A 24,891-nucleotide genomic window follows, 5' to 3' on the forward strand; every position below is an offset into this window, starting at 1 on the left:
AAAGATGGAGTATTAAGTTTAGAAAAGAGATTATTAAATTGAGAAAAGGAATTATTTTTCTGGTGTTTTTATGGGCCCAAAGGGTTAACATTAGAGAACCAAGTCAAACGGTAGACGGTGCATGTTGATTTCCTTTTTCATGAAATAAGGATTGGTGGAACAATATTTTGAACGCTTCGAATGTTTTGCCAAACCAGGACTGATGTATAGATTCTGTTTGAGAGTTTGATTGATAGTTTAAATTATTCAGTCATACCATTCTTTTTAACGTAATATATAGTAAGCGTATCTTTCCGCTCACCTGATAAATATCGATTGGTGGGCTCCATTCGCTGACTTGTGGCGTCTGATTATAGTCAGGGGATTTGATAGAGTCGCATAGTTCTAATCTTATCGTGGGACTTCAGAATTGAATCAAGTCTGGGGAAGTTCCGAGTACTATACAACACAAAGAGTGTTGATTCCAGTCATCTACTTGTCGAATGTGGAGAGAATTATGCAGGAGCTCAGTTCAGCATAGTCAGGACTCATTTGTGAAAGGAAATGGAGTCACCACACTGTGCAAACATCGTGGAAGCTGGTTTGAAAAGTTACTGGAGTTGTACACTTGACACAGACACATTGAGAAAAACCTTAGCAGATTGGCTCGTTTGGGATAGATGTGGTGTGCAACTACGTATTGTTCCACATTTGCATCGATTGCAAGCTTGGAGATTTGTCTATACTCATAGAGGGAGTGGGAAATAGATGCTTGAGAGTTCAGATAATCTTTTGGTCGTAAGTTGAAGCTTAATATGTGTGGGAATCAATAAATTAACATTGTGGAAAAAAATTAGACCAAGATATTGCGGAGGCTATATTAAGGCGATGGTAAAAAATTAACCGAAGAAATTGAAAGGAGAATTACAGTGAAAACTCTGAAGAGCAGAGCAGATTGATTTGGGCGATACATGTGATGACAAATTTAGCGTTGCCAGCGGGATACCATATTCTTCAGTTCATGATCAGGGAAAAAGAGACTAATAAGCAATTATGGCATTAAGTTCTTAAACGGATGACAATCCTTGAGATGGGTGATCACAATGTTTGAGAGCCATGAATATTTCAAGAGTTTTGGAATTTGATTTGGGCAGTTATTAGTTTTGTTTTTGTCGTGGTTGGGTGATGCTTGACTGGAAATGCCAGCAGAGACAAAACTATTAATCTGATTTGCAAATGTAAAGTTTTGTGGCTATAATATTCACCATGAAGATTATTCAAACTTTGTAGAAAGTGTCAAAGAATATATAAATTTGGCGGCCTGTGTACATCCACAAATGTTGACACCGAACTATATTGGAGAGGAAATATTTGAAACCAGACTCCCTTATTGGCCGAACGACTGCTCATTTTTAATCGATTCTGCGTAGAAGAATTTGTTTCTTAAACCGCACAATACCTAGAAAGGGAATATAGGTAGTCAGAGGCATTATGTAAATCTCTTTCACGGAAGGGTGTTATTATTAATTCATTACCTGTAGGCTGACATTACAGAAGTTGGATTCAATGCTTTCATTCTATTGTTTTCTAGTTTCAAAAGGTGTCGCAATAAACTGAAACATTCCATTCAAATAATGACCTGTGGATAAAGGTTTTGGGAGTTTCTTTCAGCATTGACAGTCATAGTTGCAGGGAAAAAATTATTGATGACAATATGAATTAATTGTTACCCTGAACACCAACAGTCTCAAGCGGTTTCTACAAACTTTGTAAACTTTCCAGATTATCTTCAGGCCTGAGCAAATAAAGATGGAGGAATATAATATAGGGACCGAAATTTTCATGTTTGGCATTTGAACTCATCGTTTATATTCCAAGGTTCCCAGATATCAGTTTCAAGGGTTGCTTAGATGCCAGTAAGAGCACGGGGATCTCGACTTAATGAATGTTTGTTTAAAGAAAAATTCAACATACTCAGTCAAGTGAACTGCAAGAATTCAACAATAGTACAGGGATTTACTTGTAAACAAAAGGAAGCATACAAAGTGTTGTGGCTAAAAATCTGTCGTTCAACTTCTATGTCAGTCACGTGAGTCCCGAAAACAACTAGTATTGTTGCGGTTGACTTTAGAGCTGCATTTGTGTGACACACCACAACATGCATAGAGGGTTAAGCTCCAAGCTTCGAATGTAAAGGATATATATATGCTAGTATTTCCACCTTCATTCTAGAAACAGTCAACCATAAACTACAAATTAAAACAGAGTCCTTCAGGTAAAACGCAAATGTTTGACAAAATTATAGCAGGGGCTTGTTAACAAAATTCTGATCTTAAATGCAACTAAGTGCTTGAATAAATTTTAACAACATCAATTGGGTGAGACTGGTGATAGAATTACCAAACTTGCAAACTATATTTCAAGGCAACCAACATCTGCACAAGTTCAAGACAGAACTCAGGAAATTCGACTATATAACAACAATTTGTCAGAATTCTATAAGCTGAAACAATTAGGCACTACTTTTATCTGTATCAAAATCTAGAGCAAGATGATGTTACTATAGGGCTGATTTGAAGGACCAATCAGAAATTTCATTTCAGAATGATGATTTTGGGGCATATAATTTGGAGGATAGGTTGATAGTATCAAATGATATGGTTATTGCAGCCTTAGTGCATTTTGATAACACCCATAAAAACATTGAAGAAATCTTATGGGAAGTTAATAATGTTAACGAGGAGAAAGGAATTACGAATGAAATCAATAGTGTATACCTCCATACTCTTAAGAGGGCATTAGAAAGAGTGAAATATGACTACTTGAAGTTGCTTAAAGATAGAAATATAGAAGCAGATAGATTGAGTTATGTCTCCAACTAAGTATGACACATTACTCCTTATATCAGGCTAAAAATCAGAATCCTATTGCAGCAATTCACAAGGAAGATAAACAAAAAAAATAGAACTATGGAGATGGCACAAATTGTTGATGGAATCAATACCATTTGTGGGCATGAATACCAGAACAATATTTTCTCCATTCCCCATCCTAGTGAGGCACATTTCACAAATGAAGATCATAAGAACCAGCAAGAAGTCAAATACATAACTTATGATTTTTACAACAGCAGTAACATGATCTCACCATATCATGAGGTAGAAAATGAATCATGTGACTTTACTTCGAAAACTATCTGTGAAGGTAATCATTTCATGGATGGAGATGCTGATTTGAGTGATAACACTTATGGTGAAGCATATAATTCAGAGTTGTCCTTAATGTGTCCTAACACATTTTACACTTTACCTAGAGATTTACCACCAAGTTCTTGTGATATGGCAGCTTCCTACTTAATAATTGGTGATTTTATCTCTCTGCTTACATCAGCTATCAACCGCTGTCCTGCTTGGATTGTCGGTAGATTTTCAGATTTTGCTTGGCCTATAGGAGTTGGTGACTTGCTTGTAGATGAGTGGGAGCCACACATGTTGCGATATATTCCATATGAGATGTTTATCTTCCTAGTTCAGCAACATAGTCGTGACCTTGTTGACATTATTGATACTGACCCGAGTTATGGCAACAACATCTTGAGATAGGATGAGTTGGTTTCCTTGCATATGGGCAGTGTGTTTGACATCCATTTGTTCATATGGCTGATTCAGGAGGTTCATGATTTACCGATCATCTATTTATACACCCAGGATCGTGGTGACAGGTTGGTTTTGTATCTAGTGTTCAGCACAAGGTGTGCTTTGCATTGGGGAAGCATGTTGTGATACTACACACTTTAAAGTTTATGATCAGAGTTGCACAACCTGCAGACATGGCAGAGTATCAGAGATTGACTTGGGATCTAGGAATTTTGTTGGTTAAAGAGTTGCAGTTGCACACCTTGTTTCACCATGTTACAGGATATAATTTCAGGATTGGCTACAGAGCTACTTGCAGATTTATATGGGATCCTGGTACCGATTGCTTGAGGACAAGAAATCTCGAGGAGGAAGGACGTGTAATGCCCCCTTTTTGGGACATTAGAAATTCTAAAGTCCTATTTATAAATATTAATTTTTGCATAAGTGAGCTTAATACAAATTTATAAAATGGGTCAAATTAATATTATAAAGTGGGTTAAAGGTGACAAAGAAGAAAAAGATGAAGGACGAGAAAAAAATTGAAGAGTCATTGTTATGAGCATAAAAGAAGAAAGCTTCATTCATTTGGGCATGCTTCGATTATTGTTTGTTTGGAGAAGTTGAGTTTCTCTTGGAGAAACATTGCAAAAGACTCCATCTTCCATTTCAGACTTGAGGACGCAAACCTTCAAGCCATTTTTTAGGCAGATTGGACGTAGCCCCGATTCATCATTCGTAGTGGATTTGCATCAGAATTCACATTTCAGACTACATGTGCATTTTATTGTTCATTTCCAATCTGATTGTGTTTTGTGTTTAAGATTAGACTTGATGTTTGTTATTGTATTGCTGATGTATAATGCAATAACATATTTCTAAGGAATTTGTATGAAATTGTTGGTTATGATACTGTATTGCTAAAAATCATAATGCAGTCGTAATTTTGGAAGTCTTCTATAGAGCATTTGTTGTTTTAATCTGAAAGTTGAATGCGTGAGCTAAAGTTTAATGTATGACCTATCTACTTGCATTCTGAAATTTTATTGGAGAGATAAATTGGGCAAAAATATCCATTAGGGATATTACAGACCAGTTGCACCCTTTGGCGTTTAAAAGACGTGTCACTTCAGTACTTATCTATTTTTACCAATATTGGCTAGACTTAATTGTAGTGGTGTTAAGTATTAGAGCCTTAATGATAATCATCTCTGACTATAAAATCCAATAGTTAAGTGCTGCTGTAAACCTTCTATTCCATCAATAGGGATATCATGGCTGTCGATCCAGCTTAGGTTATTGCCAGTGTTTTATTATTATTAATTTGGTTAGCCGCCATATTGTGCACATCATTTATTTATCACTCCATGATCTATTTAGTTCCACGCAGCTTCATTCGAACCACTGATACTCTCCCTAAATATCTATATTGGGCCTACGATCGGTATCTTTCAAGCATCATTATTTTCTGTCATTGTTGCCTTTCATATTTTCTATATATATGAAATAGCGCTAGTATCAATCATTCCAATGCTTCTTGATATTCCCGTGTTTGTCAATGTATGTTGTGTATCCTAGAATCTCATTATTATGTTATATCGCAACCCCGGGTATTAGTGAGGAATACTATTTAACATTTCTATATTAAGTTTAGAATGCACTCGCCTATAACAAAATGGATTTCTAATTTTATCAATAATTCCTATTCTTGCTCCCCCAAGCATATAACATATTGACTTACCAATTTGTGCAAGTTCTCTATGGGCCCATTTGTTTGCTGGAATAGGAATAGGAATAGGAAAATTGGAATAGAAAATGTATTCTCTGTTTGGTACCCCAAATTGAAAAAGGGAATAGGCAAACGTATTCCAATTTTGCCCCTAAAATGAGCATATGTCCATTTCAAAAAATTGTTGTTATTGGAATGGACCATTCCTATTCCCAATCTGATTTTTTTTTTTTTTAATTGTTAATTCTTTTTTTAACTTTTTTAAATTTTTTTTTGTAATTTTTTTCTAACATTTTTATTTTTTTTTTAACATTTTTTTATTATATCTATTTGTTTAAAAATTATATTTCTCATTAAGTTCAATGAATAAAATAAAAATGAAAATAATTAACCGTTTTACCATTATTGGAGAAATTAACCAAAAAATAATAAATTAAAACAAAAAATTTAAGGGAAATATTTTTAAAAATACAAAATTTAACCTTATTCCTATTCCATTTTTGTACAACCAAACAATGGATTAACATATTCCCATCGAATTCCAAGTGAACCAAATACATTGGAATTGCCCTTTTCTATTCCCGTTCCTATTCTAATTTTCAATTCCTATGCCAGCCAACAAACAGGCCCTAATTGATGATTGCACATGAATATTGTTGACTGGATTACTATTACTAACTCTGTATGGACCATTGTATTATATTATTCATTTATTTTACATTTCATTTTTGTTATTATTATTTCTTTATAATAATGACATATTGTCATTTGATTGACAATAAATAATGTTTACTGTTCTTGATTATTTAATATTATTATTCATTACTAATACTATTTGATTATTTACTAGTAACATCAAATGTTATCAATAATATTTATTACTAAATCTTATTTAGCAACAGGTCATCATACTCAATGCCGCCATGGTCCTTCAAGAATTGCAACTTGCAGAGTGCTGACCATGCATTTATATGCAAACTCTATCACTAGTTATAAGGAAACATTTATCTTGTAACATCATCTACTGAGTACATATCCCACAGAAATGGGAGGATTTTATGTTCACCTTGAAAGTTACATCTCAAATCGAAGTTTCAAAAAAGGTATGCCTAGATGATTATAACTGCTTATGAGGGAGCTTTGTCAAGGATAAAACATATAGGAATTATACGCATCAAATTAAGATGAAAATAATAATTTTCTATAGATAGTTCTGAGAAGAGTACAAGCTATCAAGCAGTTTCACTTTTCAGTTTTCACCATAGAACATTTCTATTAGCAAACAATTAGACAACAAAGAGAATACGGTTATGCAAACAAATTAATTTGCAAAACAGAAAACTGATGGAAAACATCTGTCCTGTTTTTACTTTATTTTTTCATTAAAAACTAGTTTTTTTTCACAAATAGAACTACTGCTTTAGAATGCAAAAAATGCATACAAACAAAACTTAATTCAAGCATATATACACACAGGAAAATGGTGAAAACTGCTAGTATTTTTATTAATCTATTTATGCATTTCAGTGTTGTTGCATATATATCATCTCTCTCCTCTATTGAATTGCAAAAATATGTAAACAAAATGTATGCAAGATAAATGACTTGAACAGCAAGTTTTACTTTCCTAAACTTGAACTGGGCTCCAAGTTTCAACTATTGACATGACTCTACAGAAAAGCTATTTCAAACTATAGACTATCAACCATTATTAATGCTACTGAAAAACAAAACTTGATGTGTAAGATCATGTTTCTAGCAGCATCCCTTAATTTTGATTCAAACATTGGTATGCATTTGAACTCAAGTTGGGTACATTAAGGTTTACATTCAATCTATCAAATTGATCTTTAGACTTTTGATAAAGCCTTTGTCAATATATCAGTGAGTTGTATGATTGACCTGCAAAGTTTCATATTGATTTCTCTGTTGCCAATTATCTCTCTAATAAAATAAAAATTCGATACCATTATGTTTACTTATCCATGAAAAACAAAATTCATTGGCAAGGCTCAAAGCTATTGACTGAATTATTATTACAAAATATATCTGTTACTCCATTTTGTTCTTGATTTAAGTTTGATGATTCTCTTCTCATCCAGATCACTCAGAATGCTGCCTAAATTGCTGCAACATATTTTGCTTCCACTGTTGACATTATCACAATAATCTGCTTCTTTGATGCCCAAGAAACTGCTCCAGACCCAGAATGAAGAATACATCTGGAAGTGTTCTGTAAACAATCAAATTAAAGTGTTTAGATGCACTATATCAAATGTCATGATTTCCGTTTCCATTGGCCTTTTTTAAGATGATTTTTGGTGCTTGTGGATCTGTATCCTTGGATTTTCCATGATCCTGGAGATTAAACTCACTGTATAAATTATATGCTATATCAACTGTTGTAGCTGTATAAATATACTTCCAACTAGTCATTTGTACAATGTCAGATCTACATTGGCATATTATCTACTTTTCTCAATTTTGGTCTTGTTACAACTGGTGTGCCTACTAGTTTATCAATTGGCATTCAACATTCTGAATCTCAAGATAGATAGATAGATAGATTAGGAGAAAATAAATAGAACAAAGGAAATGTGAAATAATATTGAGAACCGAAGAGACAAATTGTTGAAATAAGTCAGGAAACATAAAATCAAACTATGAAAACAAAATACGCAAACAGCATTCCATTATGGCAATTTCTTCCAAATAATCCATGGCTGCTAACAAAGAAGAATAGGTAAAGCCAAAGAAGAAAACATATAACACATCAAAAACAAAGAAAGAGAAACATATACGATATCCGATAGAGCTTACATGGATTTCCAATTTTATACTCAAAAAGAAACGACTGGGAAATAAATGAATATTAGTTAAGGCAAGCAACACCCTTAACTCTAGAAGATGCAACAAAAAACAGGTTTTGTCAATAAGTACTGCACTGTGAACTTTCATAAACTATGGTATTTAAGAAAATACCGAAGCTGCAGCTCTTGTTGTCATTGACCGCTCCATTGCAGCTGGTGCAAGAGTGGGTGCAACGGCAGAGAACCGCATCAAGCAAGGTTCAAGCTCAATACTTCCTCCTCCTTTCTGCAAACAGGAGTAAAGAACATAATCCTTTGCACTAGAATAAACATCGTGCTATCTAGAATGAAATAATATATGAAATGTTTATTTCTCAATCCCATTGCATCTTCAGCAGCAAATACTGAAGGATGTTAAAAATAGGTATAATATACTGAATTAAAACTTACCTTCATAATGCGGCATCGCTCGACCTGATAGCTGCAACCACTTGCAGCTCCCCAAGCACGAGATCGAACACTGTTTCTCAAAGTTGATGTATAACCTACATAAGCAGCAAAAGTGCTTCTGCTTAGGACAAAAACCCAATCTTAATATATTACAGAGCACATTTTAAAACTGCTATCAGACACCTGCATCAAAAGAAGCATTTGCTGTATGATTTGTTTTGGCCATTTATACCACAGACCCATTGCTCAAAACTGCATATCAATCAATTTCCTTTCTATCAGCTTTCATGTGAATAAAACATGATCCATAAAAATGTTGGTGCAGAATATAGTAGGATAGACATGGATGCTTCGTTTCTTGCGCCACAAATTCCATGTCATCGAAATTTTATTTTGATCTCAGATTCTTTTGAGATCTCATCTGGGTCTTCGTCAAATTTTTCTAGGTCAGCTGGAATTTCTTTTTGAAATCCATGCCAGCAGTACTTCATCATTTTTCTGAAGTCTGTGCTTGAATTTGCCTCTGTTTTCTGCATTGGAATTCATGTTATTTAATTATGTTATCGCCTCTTCTATAGTTTCTTGTTTTCCATGCATTGGGAAACATGCAAGGTGGAAACATTGACTAACTTAATGTTTAAGGGCAATCAGAGACTCAACAACAAGAATTATAACACCGAGAAGCAGCGCATGTTGAAAATCTTCGAATATCATCACCTTGAGACTGTTGTTTTTGGGCACAAAGACTCTTCCTACCACAGTACAAGCACCATATAGAAAAGTCCGATGATCAGAATCAATAAGTTATCATGCTTCTAAGCTCTCTGTCACAGATGATCAATTGCCTAAAATTCCTTCTGGCCAGTCTGCAGCCGACGTTTGGAAGCATCTAAAGGAGTTGCATGAGACATCAGACAAAAGCCGAGCACATCCTTTCTGAATAACTAATTGTTCTCCATTATGATGGATGAACAGATGTCCTTACAAAAGCATCTCAAGAAGATGAAGGACATTCCGGATCAGCTCAAAGCCATTGGTTGGAAAATGAAGGAAGAAGATATGGTGGTCATCACCTTGAAGAGTCTACCAAAATCTTATGAGCACTTTATAGAGACTCTTAACATTACTTCTACAGTTCTACTAATGTTGGTCTGAAATTTTCAGAGTTGTTGTAATAACCCTTGTGAATCAAAGTAAACACTTGTCTTGACAATCATATAATGATTATTATTTATTTATCAATCAAATATAATAAATTATTAAGCAGTCTATGAATCTTTATTATTATTCATGCTGACTCTTTACTAACCATTACCTCCATCAAAAATAATAAATAGTTAATTGATTAAACAACTGAATAGTCATAATTAATCACTTAATACTTACAAATAATAATAGTTAAATAATTAATAAATTAATTACTAATCTCAAACGATTTAATCATTCCAAACACTTGTAATCACTATATTCAATCAATAATCAAATGCGAGAAAGGCACAACCAATTATGGTCGCAACCCTCCATTCTAGAGCCGCAAATACATATACCATGACAAAAACTCAATAGGGATCATCAGATTGAAGCGGAATGAAGACCGAATTGAATTGGGAAGGAAGTTGAGTCTAAAGTCATCCGAGCAACAGAACGAGATTTGAGCGATAATGGGAAGAGAGTGAGTCGGAAAAGAATCATCCATCATTGAAGGAAGCCAAATAGTGCTTGTTGTAGACAAGATTGAATATCTATAACAAACTATCGATCCTTGCTATCGTACTTCTGCAAATCAATCAAGTCTCTCTCATATCGGACGTGTCTTGTAGGAAGGGTATATATCTGCGGAAGTCTTTGTAGTTGCATACTGATCACCCACATACACATCAAATGCAGCAGAAGGGAACCCAACATATTGTTTTTCCACTTGATGAACAAACGGGACCCTTGGGTCATACCGACCAATTGAATACCAACTTCTTTGAACACACAAACATCTTCCAACATAGAACCAAATTCAGAGCAAGGAAATGTCATATGATCAAGTTCAAGAGGGGAAGTTACATCAGACGTCTCTCTCTTCCATTTTATACTACAAACAAGTTCTATTGTACTATAGCCAATCATAGTTGTAAACTCTAATTGAAGTAATTCCGATAACATTGAGCATATAGTAATTTACAGATCCGAGATACATCATCAAACTCAATGGGGACTAGCATTTAGAAAACATTAAGTAAGTACAGAAAGTATTCAATATAAGAAGAAATATCAACTCCAAGCATAACAAGGATAGACTAGATATTTCTCAAAGATTGGAAAAGACTCATTAGAAAATAATAAGAAAGAACTTCTTTTATTCCTTGAGAATTAAGGCAGAGGTCCTTGGGTCTCTAAAGGGCTTCAATAACAGCATCTCTATATAGAGTGCATGAATCGAAGCAAGGTAGAGGTTAGTAATCTCCGAAGGCAAGTATAATGAAAGGCTGTAACATATGCATATGTAAGGATGAATACCTATGCACTTATTCATAAGGATTAGGGACGAGTAGAATATATCTTAAGAAGGATTGATATATCAATGTGATTATCCATAAGGCCTTAACGGGAGGAAAAAATGTGAGAAGATGGTGTTTAGTGGACATGTTGTTCTAAGTCATGCATGATGGATCCCAAGAAGCACTTCCCCAGGAGCTAAACACCTGATCACAACCTCTTTTTAAGGAAGGAACTAGCCAAGAAATTGTTCTTTCACATTAGTCTTAGTAAATTGGTCTTCTATATATATATATAACATGGTTGCAGGTTCATAAGCTAGGAGATTTGAAAGATTCAAGGGACATCACAGCGATGCACAAAACTTCTGCAGCAAGATCATTGAAAACAATAGTATGGTAGTAGTACCACCTCATCCTCCTCAAAACAAAACTTTTCAGCCAAATCCTTCCATAAGGATAAAGATAAACCTCAACACTCTCATCCATCTCAACAAAAGGACTCTAATCAGTCTCAGGATGCTTCAAAGGAGAAAAATGTGCAGTGTAACTATTGTCTTAAATACAGCTATTTGATTAAGGATTGTAGAAATCGGATTGCTTCTGAACAACGAAAGCAAGAAGGATCTCCAGATAAAGCCAATGTTGTTGCAAACACAAAGCAGAGAGAGTTTGCCTTTAAGCCTTCATGGCTAGAAGACCTGTAGACCATGTTAAATCTTTTTCTTTGTATAGAGATTCTGGTGCTTCTCATCATTTCACTCACAGGCATGATTGGTTTACAAATTTTTCTCCCTTTATTGATTCAGTTATATTTGGAGATGAAGAGTATATTGTTGTTGGCAAGGGGAACATACAGATACAAAATCTCATTTTCCTCAGTGTATACCATGTTCCTGGCATGGAACTATACCTACAAGCAATGAGTCAAATTATGCAGCAGCATCCTCAGCTTGATGTGATATTTAGTTCACACAGGTGCTTGATTGTTGATCATGTGACACGCACTATTGTTGTTAGTATTGAGGATCATGGTCTATACAAACTTGTGGATAGTAGTGATACTCTTGAGCATACCTTTGCAGCAAAATCATATTCTATAAAGCAATCTCTAGCATCAATAATATGGTCACTTGAGAATTCACAACCTTGCTCAGCTTGTTTAGGATGATATAGTACTTGGTCTACATGAATTCAAACCTAGAATCAGCAAGTTTGTGGAGCTTGTCAAGCTGGAAAGCAGCACACAATGTTGTTCAAGGATGGTGACTCGCTGCAAGCCTCTAAGGTACTACATTTGGTCCATGTTGATGTATATGGTCCAACGAATAGTCATTATGTTACTCGGTGCAGGCAATTCTTACTTCTTGTTGATGATTTTAGTAGAAAAATGTGGGTGTACTTCCTTAAACAAATACCAAAGGTGTTTATTGTTTTTCAAAAATTTAAGCCCTTAGTAGAAAAAGAGTCTGGTATATCTCTTAGGTCTGCTAATGGGGAGAGGAGTTTTCTTCTACTAATTTCTCCACTTTTTGTGATACGCATGGCGTAAAACGCCATAGAGCATTGCAATCGAACCATTACAAAATGGCTAGATCTATGATGGAACACATAAATGTTCCTAAGAAATATTGGGAAGAGGTAGTGTTTACTATGGTCTATATCTTTAATAGGTCTCCTACACATGTTGAGGAGAAGACTACTAAGGAAGCATGGACTAGTCACAAACCTAGGATCAGTCATTTGAATGTTCTTGGGTTTTTAGCATATGTTGGAATTCCAAATGCCCAGCACTCCAAGTTGGATTCCATGAGTTAGCAACTTATGTTTACATGATATAGTGACAACCATAACACATCTCGATTGATTGATGTAGGCATTGATCATCTTATCTTCAATCACGATATTGCCTTTGACGAAGAACGAGGACCATTTCTCTCTTCCTCATTTGAACAAAATTCAAAGGATTAACCTTTGAGGGCCTCTAATTTGGGTGTCCATCTTCCATTAGGTCCACCTGATGGAGAGATGATGCAAAATCAAAATTTGATGATGTACTTTGACTTTCATTCGAATGATGCTAATCTTCGACTTGTTGCAGATGTTCCAACTCCAATTTTTCCTCCTCCAGATGTTGGCACATCTACTCTCTGACCTAAATGATGGGCTACGACTATCAATGATCTTCATCCTAATGAGCTCATTAAGGGTAGATCTTTCAAAAATAAGGGCAAGCAACTAGATGCAGTTAACTTTTCTCTCATGGGCACCCTTAATAGTATTTATGAGCCTCAAACATTCAAAGAGGCAACAGGGATTCTAGAGTAAGAACAAAGTATGGATGTAGAATACCACAGTGTTCTGAAGAATAGCACCCAAATTCTCCCTGATCTTCCTCCAAGGAAGAAATAGCTACAAATGGGTTTATAAGCTCAAGTATCATACAGATGGTAGCTTATATAAATACAAGGCCAAATTAGTTGCTCGAGGATTCATACAATCGTAGGCATTGGGGAGACTTTTGCTCCTACTACCAAGATGAGTATAATTCATCTTCTTCTCGCCATTGTACCTTAATTTGGATGAAAAGTCCATCAGATAGATGTTAAGAGTCCCTTCCTCAGTGGTGAGTTGCAAGAAGTCTAGATGTCGCAACTACTGGTTTCAAGGTTGCCAGCAAAGAGCACCAAGTATGCAAATTCAAACAAGCCCCTCGAGTGTGGTACATCAAAATTGATTAGTACTTGGTTGCTCATCTTTTTCAGCATTGCCCTTGTGATAGTAATTTGTATATCAAACACTATGGTGATGATATTCTCTTTCTTATTATCTATGTGGATGACTTAATCATAATTGGCAATTGAACACATTTAATTGCAGAAATCGAACAAGATCTATGTAAGGATTTCGATATGACATATTTGGGGCTTCTCCATTATTGTTTAGTTGTTGAGGTTTGGTACAACTGGTTATAGCATCTTTATCTCTCAATCTTAGTATGTCAGGAATTTGTTTGCATGTTTCGTATGCAGGATTGTAAACCTTCTTCCACACCTAAGGTGAAAGGACTGAAGTTGTCAGCCAAGTCTGATTCTCCTCCTATTGATGAAACCACTTACAAGCAACTAGTAGGTAGTCTCATCTACCTCGCTACCAGTACACATAATCTCAAATTTGATGTGAGTTACATTTCATGCTTCATGACAGCCCCCAAGGCTAATCATTGGGTAGCAACAAAACGTGTGTAGCATTATGTGAAGGGAACCTCCAACTATGGACTTCTTTACACTAGGAGTCATGATTCCAGACTTAGTGGATTCACAAATTCAAATTGGGCAAGTTTGGGAGATGATAAGACATCAACTTCTAGGTAGGTGTTTAGCTTGGGAACTTGTGCAGTCACCAAAACTAGTAAGAAGCAACATACAATCTCACTCTCCTCCACAAAAGCAAATATTGAGTAGTTATGAAGGCAGCTTGTGAGGTAGTTTGGTTTCGTCGAATACTTGCAGATATGCATTTATCTCAAGTAGGCCTGACTCCCTTGCTCTCTAATAATCAAGGAGTGCTCAAACTTGCCAAAACCCCGGTCCTCCATGAAAGAGCCAAACATGTGGGCTTTCATTGTCATCACATTTGGCAATTGGTTGAAGACAAGACTATTCTCTTGCAGTACATTCCAACAGCGAATCAGACTACAAACATTTTCACCAAACGTCTTGGTCCAGATGAGTTTGTTCAATTTAGGGGTGTACCGGTTGGCAATTAAAGGAGGGTATTAGAATATTATTATTTTATTACTTCAATGGTCAATTATGTATTATATTTAATTATTTGTAGATAAGATCATCTTAACAATCTTCTTAAGTTTCTTATTCAAAACTTTCTATTTTGTACATTTGTAAACTCCTTATAATGCTCTCACCGATCATTTGCTAATACATCAATTTTTTTACCAATTACTTTGCATATTAACAAAATGAACATATAATTGAAGGCTCTTGAATTTATGAGCATTTGTGGAAGAGGTAGTTTTCATTAGACAAACAAAGTTGTGAAAGAGCATCTGAGGAGCAAAGAAAAGTTTTGATAGGGTATATGTTATAAATAGATCTCGATTTGATAAAATACGGTGAATATGTTGGGGAAGCCCAACTATAGCATACACACACACATAGTGAGTGCCATGTAATGTGTGTTGAGGATATGATCCTTGTAATTGTTTGCTAGATATGTTAGCTAGTAGTATATTATTGCAAGTATTGATTAGAAAATGTTCATCAAATCACCTAAGAAAGCAACATTCCTTTGTTGCTTCATCAACGTGGATTTATCTTGTGCCCTTGATCAATCACAAGCATCTTTTGTTAGCTTGATCCCCCAGAGGCAAATGAATTATACAAAGATTCCTAAAAACTTCGCCTCTTCTTCCCACAAAGCACTTATTATTTTGTCCAAAGGAGTTGTCTAATTTGGATTAAGATGAACTGAATGAATTGTAATAATATTTAGGTTTCTTTCGTCTCTATTGAGATGTGAGGACCTAGTTATCTTGGGAACTTACAATCTCATCATCTAGTTTGGGTTCTAATGCACCTACAATACCCACTATAATCTTTAGGTCTCCTCCCTCTTTTTTGAGGTGTGAATGTTTGATTATCTTGGGAGCTTGCAGTCTGATGAAGCCCTATTTTTTGCAAAATTTAGGGCCTCCAATTGTGAGGTAATGTTTAAAATTCATCTCTTAACTTCTGATCATCTTAAAGATTATTTGTCTCAAGCAAAACTATGGAATCGTACAAAATGACACATCATGAAACTAGCACATCTTGTTGTTAAACACTCATATGGTACCAATGCTGGTGGTATTTCTTGTTATAAAAATATATTCACCATAGACATATGGTAGTGGAAAGGAAACCAATCCTTTGTATGATGTCCCTGGATTTGAAGATGCACGCATGAAGCTTTTAAGACATGGTTCGTTTATTGATTATTGGGTCATGATTTTCTTTTGGCCTTGTTCACCTATTCAGACCAGCGGTGCTTAGCGCTCTACCTCCGGGAGGCTTCTCAGCTCAGTGACCACACCCTGCAGCTCATGTTTCCCCATAGCCAGGCCTTGGATCAGCTCATCACTACCTTTTTCTCGCCCGCATCTCCCTCCAAGGACACGAACGGCCACTCACTACACCTGTCTCCAAGCACACTAGATTTGTTAGACCTCGTCGAGGATTCCCCAAACAGCGGCACCTACCTCTAGCATTACTTAGAGACGGTCCCAAACTCTTGGTCGTCTGGGGGCGTATCCTTCGGTGCTAGATCACTTCTTACTAAGAAAGGATAGTTGTCCTTCTCTTGTCTATTGTTTTCCTTCTTTGCTTTCTTGTTCCCTCTTTCCCGGACATCATTTGGTGCTCCTGCTGGGTTTTTTCCCCACTGTTGTAATCTTCCTGTCCCTTGGACCCTTTGTTGGTCTGTTATTGGACATTAATATCATTAACTTATCTAATCTATGGCTACTGAGTTAGATGGCTCTGCTATTATAAACAGTACATTACTTTTGATTGCAAATAGTGAGAGTTGTGCTGCTGTACAAATCAAGTGTCTTCAGCATATTATTCAACAAAACAAAATTTGATCTGATTCAGGAAAGTGCAGCGAACAACCAGCACGAAGCGAATCAAAAATTTATTCATGATACCTTTGCTGATGGAGCTCCAGTTATATCTATTATCAATATCTGCACAACTGAAGTACAACATTGACGTTGTATGTGAATACATAAGAGAGAAGATTCTTATTCCTGAACGTAATTTTGTTGGCCCACATGACATGATTATAATCAGATCATTTGATGTAAATAAACCTGGTGCTGAAGTTGATGAAATAAAAGTGGTGTTGCTGGTAGAGATATGCAGAGGAGTGTTTTCAAAATGAACTAAAAACTTGAAATATGTCCTGGCATTACTGCTAAAGATGAGAGTGGCAATGTACACCTTGATGGATTCTAAACTTTTTGCAAAATCTGGGCCTCCATCATTCATTTCACCAGCAGATACATACAAAGTCATAAATTCACTCAAGCAATAGTTCCGTACATCACATGAGCATCAAAACATTATGGACAGATAAATTGAAGGAGTATTACGCTGAGGGAAATAATTAACACGAAGAAACATTAAGAAATACTCCATTCATTACAAAACGCTAAATCTATCATCAACCATTTGGTATAATTTGATTACACAGTGAAAGATGATAACCAGAGATACTAGCATATTTATAAAGACATGGTTGTGTCAATATATTAGAAGTGACATGATAAATCTGAAGTATGTGTGTGCTGACGGACTAAACACTATATGTTTGATAAGGGATAGCAATTGCATTGGGATTTGGAACTATTGATGCTTATGACTTGTACTCTTATCTGGATGAACCCAGACAGATTGTATTGAGTGATTCCAATCCTTAGTCAACAAGAGGCATAAAATATTACAATGACAGTAAACATGGCAGGTTTTTGATATGCTTAATGAATGAAGAAGTGTTTAACTTGATGTGTGATCTATAGATTTTGTGGAATACATCATCAGGAGTTCTATTTTGAGTATTGCGATTTAATTCCAGGTGTCAGCATGTTGCTTCTGATGGTGGCTACAGCTAGATCGCTTTCCTTAAACTCCAAATATTTTTACAATGATAAAAAGCACAGTAAAAGATATTCAACAATATGCTGTGACATGTTGGTTAAAAGATCTCCAACATGGAAATTTATGGCATGAGAAAGTCAAGACAGATGCAAATGTATAAATACATTGCAGTGACATATATTCGAATTTGAAAGGCATGCCAACAGGAGATATTTTTTATGTATATAGAGCCCAACAAACTCCACATCAGTAATGGACTACATTCATCGCAAATGACGACCAGTCGTCTGCAGTGACACATGATACGTAGTGGCATTTGTGCTAAGAACAGGTGGAACTGCGAAAAATCTTCTGCATGCCATTTAAAGACGAAGTGTATCCACAGTCAATGATATAGATGGCAATAACTTCATATTTCGACTAGAATAATAGATTGAAAAGATGCAGTTATATTTTAAGACAGGATTGATATAATACATATATCGTGCGGCAACATAAGCATATTCAAGACATGGTTTTGAAAGGCTAATGATACAATATTGTTCCACAATAATCAGAGATAAATGTAGAAAAGCGATGTAGGTATTATCTCAAAGAGGTGTAGGGTCATACATCCACAATAGTGAAGAACAGGTGCAAAAACCAGAAACGATGCCAGGAGCAAGCATAGGAGTTTGTAGAAACTGAAGACGTCCTTGCAAGATGAATACTGGTGTGGCACAATTCATATTAAATGCAAACGCAACATAAGGGATTTCGTTTGTGAGATGAGTTTCAATCATTGCCCAGAAAATCATTATATGCTTTAAGCAAACTTTAACATTACAAAAATTAATTGGGAGTTATGTTATTCAAATCACACCATAAGCAGTTGTTAAATATGAGAAGCCTGATAATCCTAAGAGAAGTGCGATTAAAATCCGGAAGGCTATTTGTTAGTAAGAGACGTAACATTCAACTGAAAAGTCGTAACTTTGAAATAAGAAGATATAAGTAATAAGTGAAGAAACAATAACAAGAAATATTTGATATTTTACATTCCACATTCATTTATTTGTCTCGAGAAATACGGAGCAGAATATGACTCTGTAATATATTCTAAAATTATCTTTTAATGATTAATAAAAGCCTTCGTTGCTCATGGAGATTTAAATTGCAGTTGATTGGTCCTTTATAATCATTTTTTAAAATTCTGTAAGCAATTTATCTCAGATAAGTGGACAAGTTCATTTATGGCATTTTAAACCTGATCATCATAGATATTGTGAAATATTTAATTGTTTTTGAATCTATGTCTAGTATGTCTCCCCAACCTTAGGAGGTAAAATGCAATGTGGACTAGTTTAGACTTGCATATGGTATGTATATTTGATCCGTCATGTCTTGATTATTAAACTGTTTATAGTTTATGTGCATAGAACATTATAAAGTTGTATGTTATAATCTTCATTTAGTTGACTATGTTGCCCGAATAAGCTAAAGCACTGGTCTTTTTATCATTGAAGTATTGGACTTAAATTTAAAGTCAGAAATTCTATAACTTCCTTCCTACAAACCTCAAATCCATTGTTAAAACCTTATACAAAACATTCATTTCAAACTATCACATTACTCAATATTAATTGAGTTCAAGGACCTTGCTAACCGGAGAACTCGCAAAGCTTAAATTCATTATATAAAAGCTTTGAACCAAGTAGTCAGCGTTTGAGGTCAAGGTCTACCCGCCTAGGTGTAATGAAGCCTAAAGTGCACGGGAATCAAAGTGATTCTCATTTGTTGGCCATAACTGATAGTGGAATCTTGTCGGAGAGGTGGCAAGCTCTTGGATTTCCAATCTTCAGTTTTGGGAACCAACACAATCCTCACATGAATGCCCTCTTCTTGTTAAAGAAAATTATAGCGTTTTTTATGGGTATCTTCTAATATAAAAGCGTCAAGGTCCACAAGTGATCCTATGCCACCCAAAAACAATGACACGTCAATTCTAGTTTTCTCTCTAATTTTCTTGTGTTTTCAAGTTATTCCTCGTCACTGTGTCTTTTCAAGAATATGGCTTCAAGAAATTAGAAGTAACTCAAATTTGGTGATGTCTAACTCACTTTGCAATCATTATTTCCTAAGCAATTTAATCAATTATTTTGCTTCTTATAAAACAGGTGTTTGATCCTTGCACCATGTGGCATTCCTACCCATACATTGGCAATTCTAGGAACCATATGCTATTATTTGCCTGGTAGTTAACAGTGTGGAATGTGCCAGTTTCAACCCTAGTATTTATAAGGGGTTAAGGGGACTGCCCAAATTTTATACGTAACATGCACTGCCCCCCCCCCCCAAAAACAATTCTGTGGCGGCCCCTATTTAACTCAATTGGATTTGATCTGCCATATAATTCCTGGGGGCTGCCCTTAAGATGTATTGCAATTTTTATTCTTGAAAGCACTAAAATTGATGAGATCTACAAACCTTATCTTTATCTATTTTGCCATTATCTTGGTGATGCTAAATCTCTACTAGCCACATCTATCACTGGGAATCGCGTGGAGGTAGACACATCTATTGACTGTTCCTTGGGAGGGACCTGCAAGAAAAAGTTGAGAATGATTCTTTAGCGTGGTAGGTGTAAGAACAAACAAAACTGGAAAGCCACATATTTTCCATGGCTGCTACAATATCTTTGCTGATCAATTACTATTGGATATTCCTAGTCGGGCCCACAAAGTTAACTTCATTTGTCTAATTATTATCCTCCATGGCATGAGATTTTCGTATGAAACCTGAATTGAGCTGTGATAGCTAATCAAAGTTTAAAGTCTTGAAACCTGCAAACTTAGAGATAGGCTCATGCAATAGATAATTATTCTTAGGTGGCTCCATTTGGAAATGAATGGGAGGCATTTGATTGGAGGTTTTCAGAATGTGGAGTTATCCTTTGTTATTATATGGGTTACAAAAACTCATGTAGAAAGTGAGGAATGATAGCAAAAGCACAGTGATATTTGCCTCCTTGGCTAAATATTGAAGAGGTGTTCATCCTAATTGGTTGAGGGAGGGAATTGTCAGAGATTTTAAGTCCCCTGTTGCTGGAGTGTCTATCAAAATGACAAGATGCGTGATACATTATTAGTTGTTTTATGTGTGTTCTAAAAAGAGAAGGCTGTCCTTTGGGTCCCCTATCATTTAATGCATCAAATTAATAGAAGCAACAAATCTTTCAAAACACTCCAACTTTTCATTATTTACCATTCTAAAGCAAAATTTCTCACACGAATTGAGGATCTAATTCTGATGTTTTCATTCATAGCCTGTTTTGAGTTGATCCAAGCCTCTTTAGCAAACATTGATCTGATGTGAGGTTGAACCTCATCTAAAATACCAAACGGAATGATCAATTTGACTTTCTGCTCGTTTCTAATTTATGCTAGTCTATTGATTTGTCCAGCTACAGAACCCCAGAAATCTTCTCAATTTATTAGTGCATTCTTTCCTCTCATGAACAATGCTTCTTCCCAATGCTCCTGCTCCACCATACATTGTCTACTGTTTACTTACAGCCACAGAAATAACTGCTTAGAATAGCTTCAAAGGGACAGGAAATAAACTTGCTCCGATACAATACTAGAATTGGGAAAGCAATAAGCAGTTTATTATTGAAGGAAGATGTCAACATATATAAGAAGAAGCCAATTAAACCATTAATTAAACAGGCTAGACATACCCAACCAACTACAAAACTGTCTATGTTACTGTTAATAATTATTACATAATAACAATAATGTGACAGTAATGATGTATTTATTCTAACACACAATGGATTAAAAATTTGCCTGAAATGTATTTGTAATATTACCTAATCTTTAAATTAATATATTATTAACCTATTTGATCTACAATTTTAGCCAATATATAATCTATCTAGTATCTAGAGACATTAAATTTTCCTAGATGAAATGAAAATTGCAGACAAAATCCTTCAAGCAAGCAAAATAATAAAATTCAACTTACTATCCTGAGGGGGAAGGACACGAATTGTTGCACGAAGCTCATTGATGGCTGGAGGAGGTGGTGTGCCAGTTGGTCGGTAGTATCCCGTATGCATGAGGACTTCACAGTTCAAAGAAAAGTCAAAAAATTAAAAAATAAAAATATTGCGACTAATCTTCAGCCTGCTAGAAGCAAAAAAGAAAATGATATGCTTAAAGTTTGAGTAGAAGTAATACTAGCTATTGTAAGAGTTCTGAAAATTTCATTACTGCTACAACCATATGCAAGAATATCATGTGAGCTCCTTGCTGCGTCAGAACTTAGTTCCAACTTTATGGCTACATCAACATATAAAATAACATCCAAAAGCACACACCACAAACAAATACTTAACTTCATATTTGCTAAGAAATCAAGTTGAAAGAATAAGAAGCAATGATTACCTGCAACGAGATCTGAGTCATCGGTGTAAATATCTGTCCCCCACAATTGGCTTCCTTTGACCTGTAAAGTAATCTCAAATTTTAGAGGCCATGCGACTTGGAAGGACTTAGACTCCAAACAGTACAGAATAAAAATCACAACAAATATCAGGAAGCAATAACAAATAGTCTACATTAAAGCCAAAACTATAAGAACGCTTGAAATTAGATCACACACAGACCTAACAGGTTCGTTGAATAGTTTATGTAAAATCCATGGATATAAATATTAATGCTTGTTTGTACATACAACCCCAAATGATGTCAAATTGAAAATAAGCACATCTTTTGACACTGCAATTTTGAAATATGGTAATACCTGACGATTGGTGGTCGTAACATGTTCAGCTGGTATCCTTATCTCTAACGTTGGACCAGCTACCGAGGAGCTCTCTCCAGTATTGGTACCCTTAGATGCTTCAAATTCCTTCCATAACTTTATTATCTCCTGCATGCATTCACCAACTCTATAAACAACTGCTGATGCCTCAGACCGCCCTGCATAAATAGAATACACCAAAGGATTACACTGTTATGTCACCTGAGACTTGTGTAAACTCTATAATTTTGCTTCTATACAAATTATAAGATGCCCAGCAGTTTTGATTGTCAATAATTAAAAGTCTACTTTTTTTATTGAATGCCTAATTTTTATGACACTACACATCCCAACTTATACTCAAAAGCTGCATCTTCTCTCTCGACAAATATAATTAGCTCTTATGCAGCATAAGGAAGAATCTGAGCTGACCTTGAGATCTGCAAAGGGAACAAGCAAAAAGTGAACATATGTAGAATAAAAATATATATTTAACTGCATAATAAAATCCCTCTTGCAACCATCATAACATATACAATATATTGGGTACAATGAAAGAAATACAACATGCCATTATTGAAAAAGGGATACAAATCTTATACTACATCTGCATCTTGATCTAACATAAAGCTTTAACCTTAAAAAACCAACGGGAAAAAAAATGCCCTACTTAAGCTTCTTCTTTTTTATAGGTAATGTGCCGAAGCCTAGATTAATTATTATTTGTTGAGATTAATTATTATTATGTGTTAAGTTAGAGCAGACTTGAACCCAAGACCTCCTAGATGAGAGGCTCACAACTTACCATTGTGTTGTACGCTCTTGCCGAATGCCCTACTTAAGCCTTAGAGGAACTACGCCATTCAAAAAATACTACTTTATTCTATTAAAAAACCAAACTGAGTCTTCAAAATAAAAACAATCTAAATACCACTATAAATTAGGAGCACAGTTGTTCTGGGCTACATAAAACAAGGTCCAAGTGATCAGCAATCCCCTTTGAAAGTTGTTGGCAAGACTAGGATCTCCATTTCAGTTTTCCTAACCATATAACATTTCAAAGTAAGGATATTCTAAGAAATTCCTGTTAAACTGTTGTCCTATTAGATCATATGAACTTTCTTCTAGTACATATCCACATAGCTCAAAGCCTCAAATCAAGATAGGTCCTGCAAACAAGCCACCGGTGACATCAATTATTTGAGATTATTAAAATGATCACTCATTTTGACAAGTACAGGAGCATTGTCATCAAATAATTAAGTCCTCGGAATCATAATTAAAAAATTTACTTAGTGATGACGAGTCCTCAAATGGATACATTATTTATAGCATTTATTAGTGCATTTTCCTGCTCTGTTTTGTCTCCTTACACCACATTAATCCATTTTTACCTCATAAATATTATGCAACACTAGTTTGATTTTGGGGGATTGTTGGTAAAAATTAATTCACAGTTGCTTGCTACATGTTTCCATAAACAACTGCTTGTATATATATCATTTGCAATCAAAATACTTGTGAAACCATTCATAGTTGCTATGGAGCCATTCACAACTGCTGCAGAGCCTCAGCTGCTGCAGATCCACTTCCATTTCTGCAGAACACTGAGTTAGGCATCATGATAAATACTGGGTCTGAGGCATCATGATTTATGGTTCCAGCCTATCTACCGTTTGTTATCATACTGGAACATCTAGTGAAGGCCACACTCCATTCCTATAGATGATCATTGGATTTGGTTGCTAACATTATCATGGTCTCTTTATTTGGACAGCTTTCTTTATCTCAGCGAACGTATCTTACTGCTGCAATCTACAAAACCTTTGTAGCTGTGAACAACAAAAAGTCACAGAATATCTTTAAAGGACCTGAACGTGTTTGTAGAAGTTTTGGAGCAATTTTTATAACTGGAGAGGCAATCTTCATGATCATTAAGAATGTCGATGTGTACTGAGCCCAAGTTGGCTCTAGCTGACAATGCCGGTTGATAAGAACACATTTTTTTTTTAAAATTGTGTTTTCTAGTTTCCTTTTGTTTTTTTTAACTATATATATATATAAAGCTGAAATACTGAGAGACTGAAATGTAATGAATAACAACCAGATGTAGGACATGGAGGGCTGCAATATAAATTACTTGTAACAGCCAAAATTACAACAGCATATAAGATAAGCATTTTGGTGTGAGAACCTGAAATGGTTAAGTTCGTTGCACAGATGAATGCCCAGCTCCCTTCAAGGAAATGGCAGCCCAATGATTGCAGCCGCAGCAGCCAGTGTTAACACCAGAATTGTGGTTTGATAGCAGCAAGGAGAAAGCCTAAGAAGTGGCATTGAAACAGACCTAAATGCCACAAG

General features: G+C 35.4%; 1 protein-coding gene across 1 annotated transcript in view; it reads right to left on the reverse strand.

Annotated features, from left to right (window-relative positions):
* LOC149568812 (zinc finger CCCH domain protein) overlaps positions 1 to 24,891 on the reverse strand; it is a 139,053-nt gene that overhangs the window by 61,914 nt on the left and 52,248 nt on the right. Inside the window, exons 3-8 of the mRNA XM_089821695.1 lie at positions 22,963 to 22,970; positions 22,531 to 22,709; positions 22,173 to 22,233; positions 21,751 to 21,849; positions 8,604 to 8,698; positions 8,326 to 8,439 (exon numbers count right to left, since the gene is read on the reverse strand). Of these exons, the coding sequence (XP_089677821.1) occupies positions 8,326 to 8,439; positions 8,604 to 8,698; positions 21,751 to 21,849; positions 22,173 to 22,233; positions 22,531 to 22,709; positions 22,963 to 22,970 (556 nt within the window). The remainder of the gene's footprint in view (positions 1 to 8,325; positions 8,440 to 8,603; positions 8,699 to 21,750; positions 21,850 to 22,172; positions 22,234 to 22,530; positions 22,710 to 22,962; positions 22,971 to 24,891) is intronic.

This window comes from Cupressus sempervirens, chromosome 3 (assembly GCF_028749045.1).
Source record: "Cupressus sempervirens isolate cs-2001-9-10 chromosome 3, ASM2874904v1, whole genome shotgun sequence".
Classification (NCBI taxonomy): Eukaryota; Viridiplantae; Streptophyta; class Pinopsida; order Cupressales; family Cupressaceae; genus Cupressus; species Cupressus sempervirens.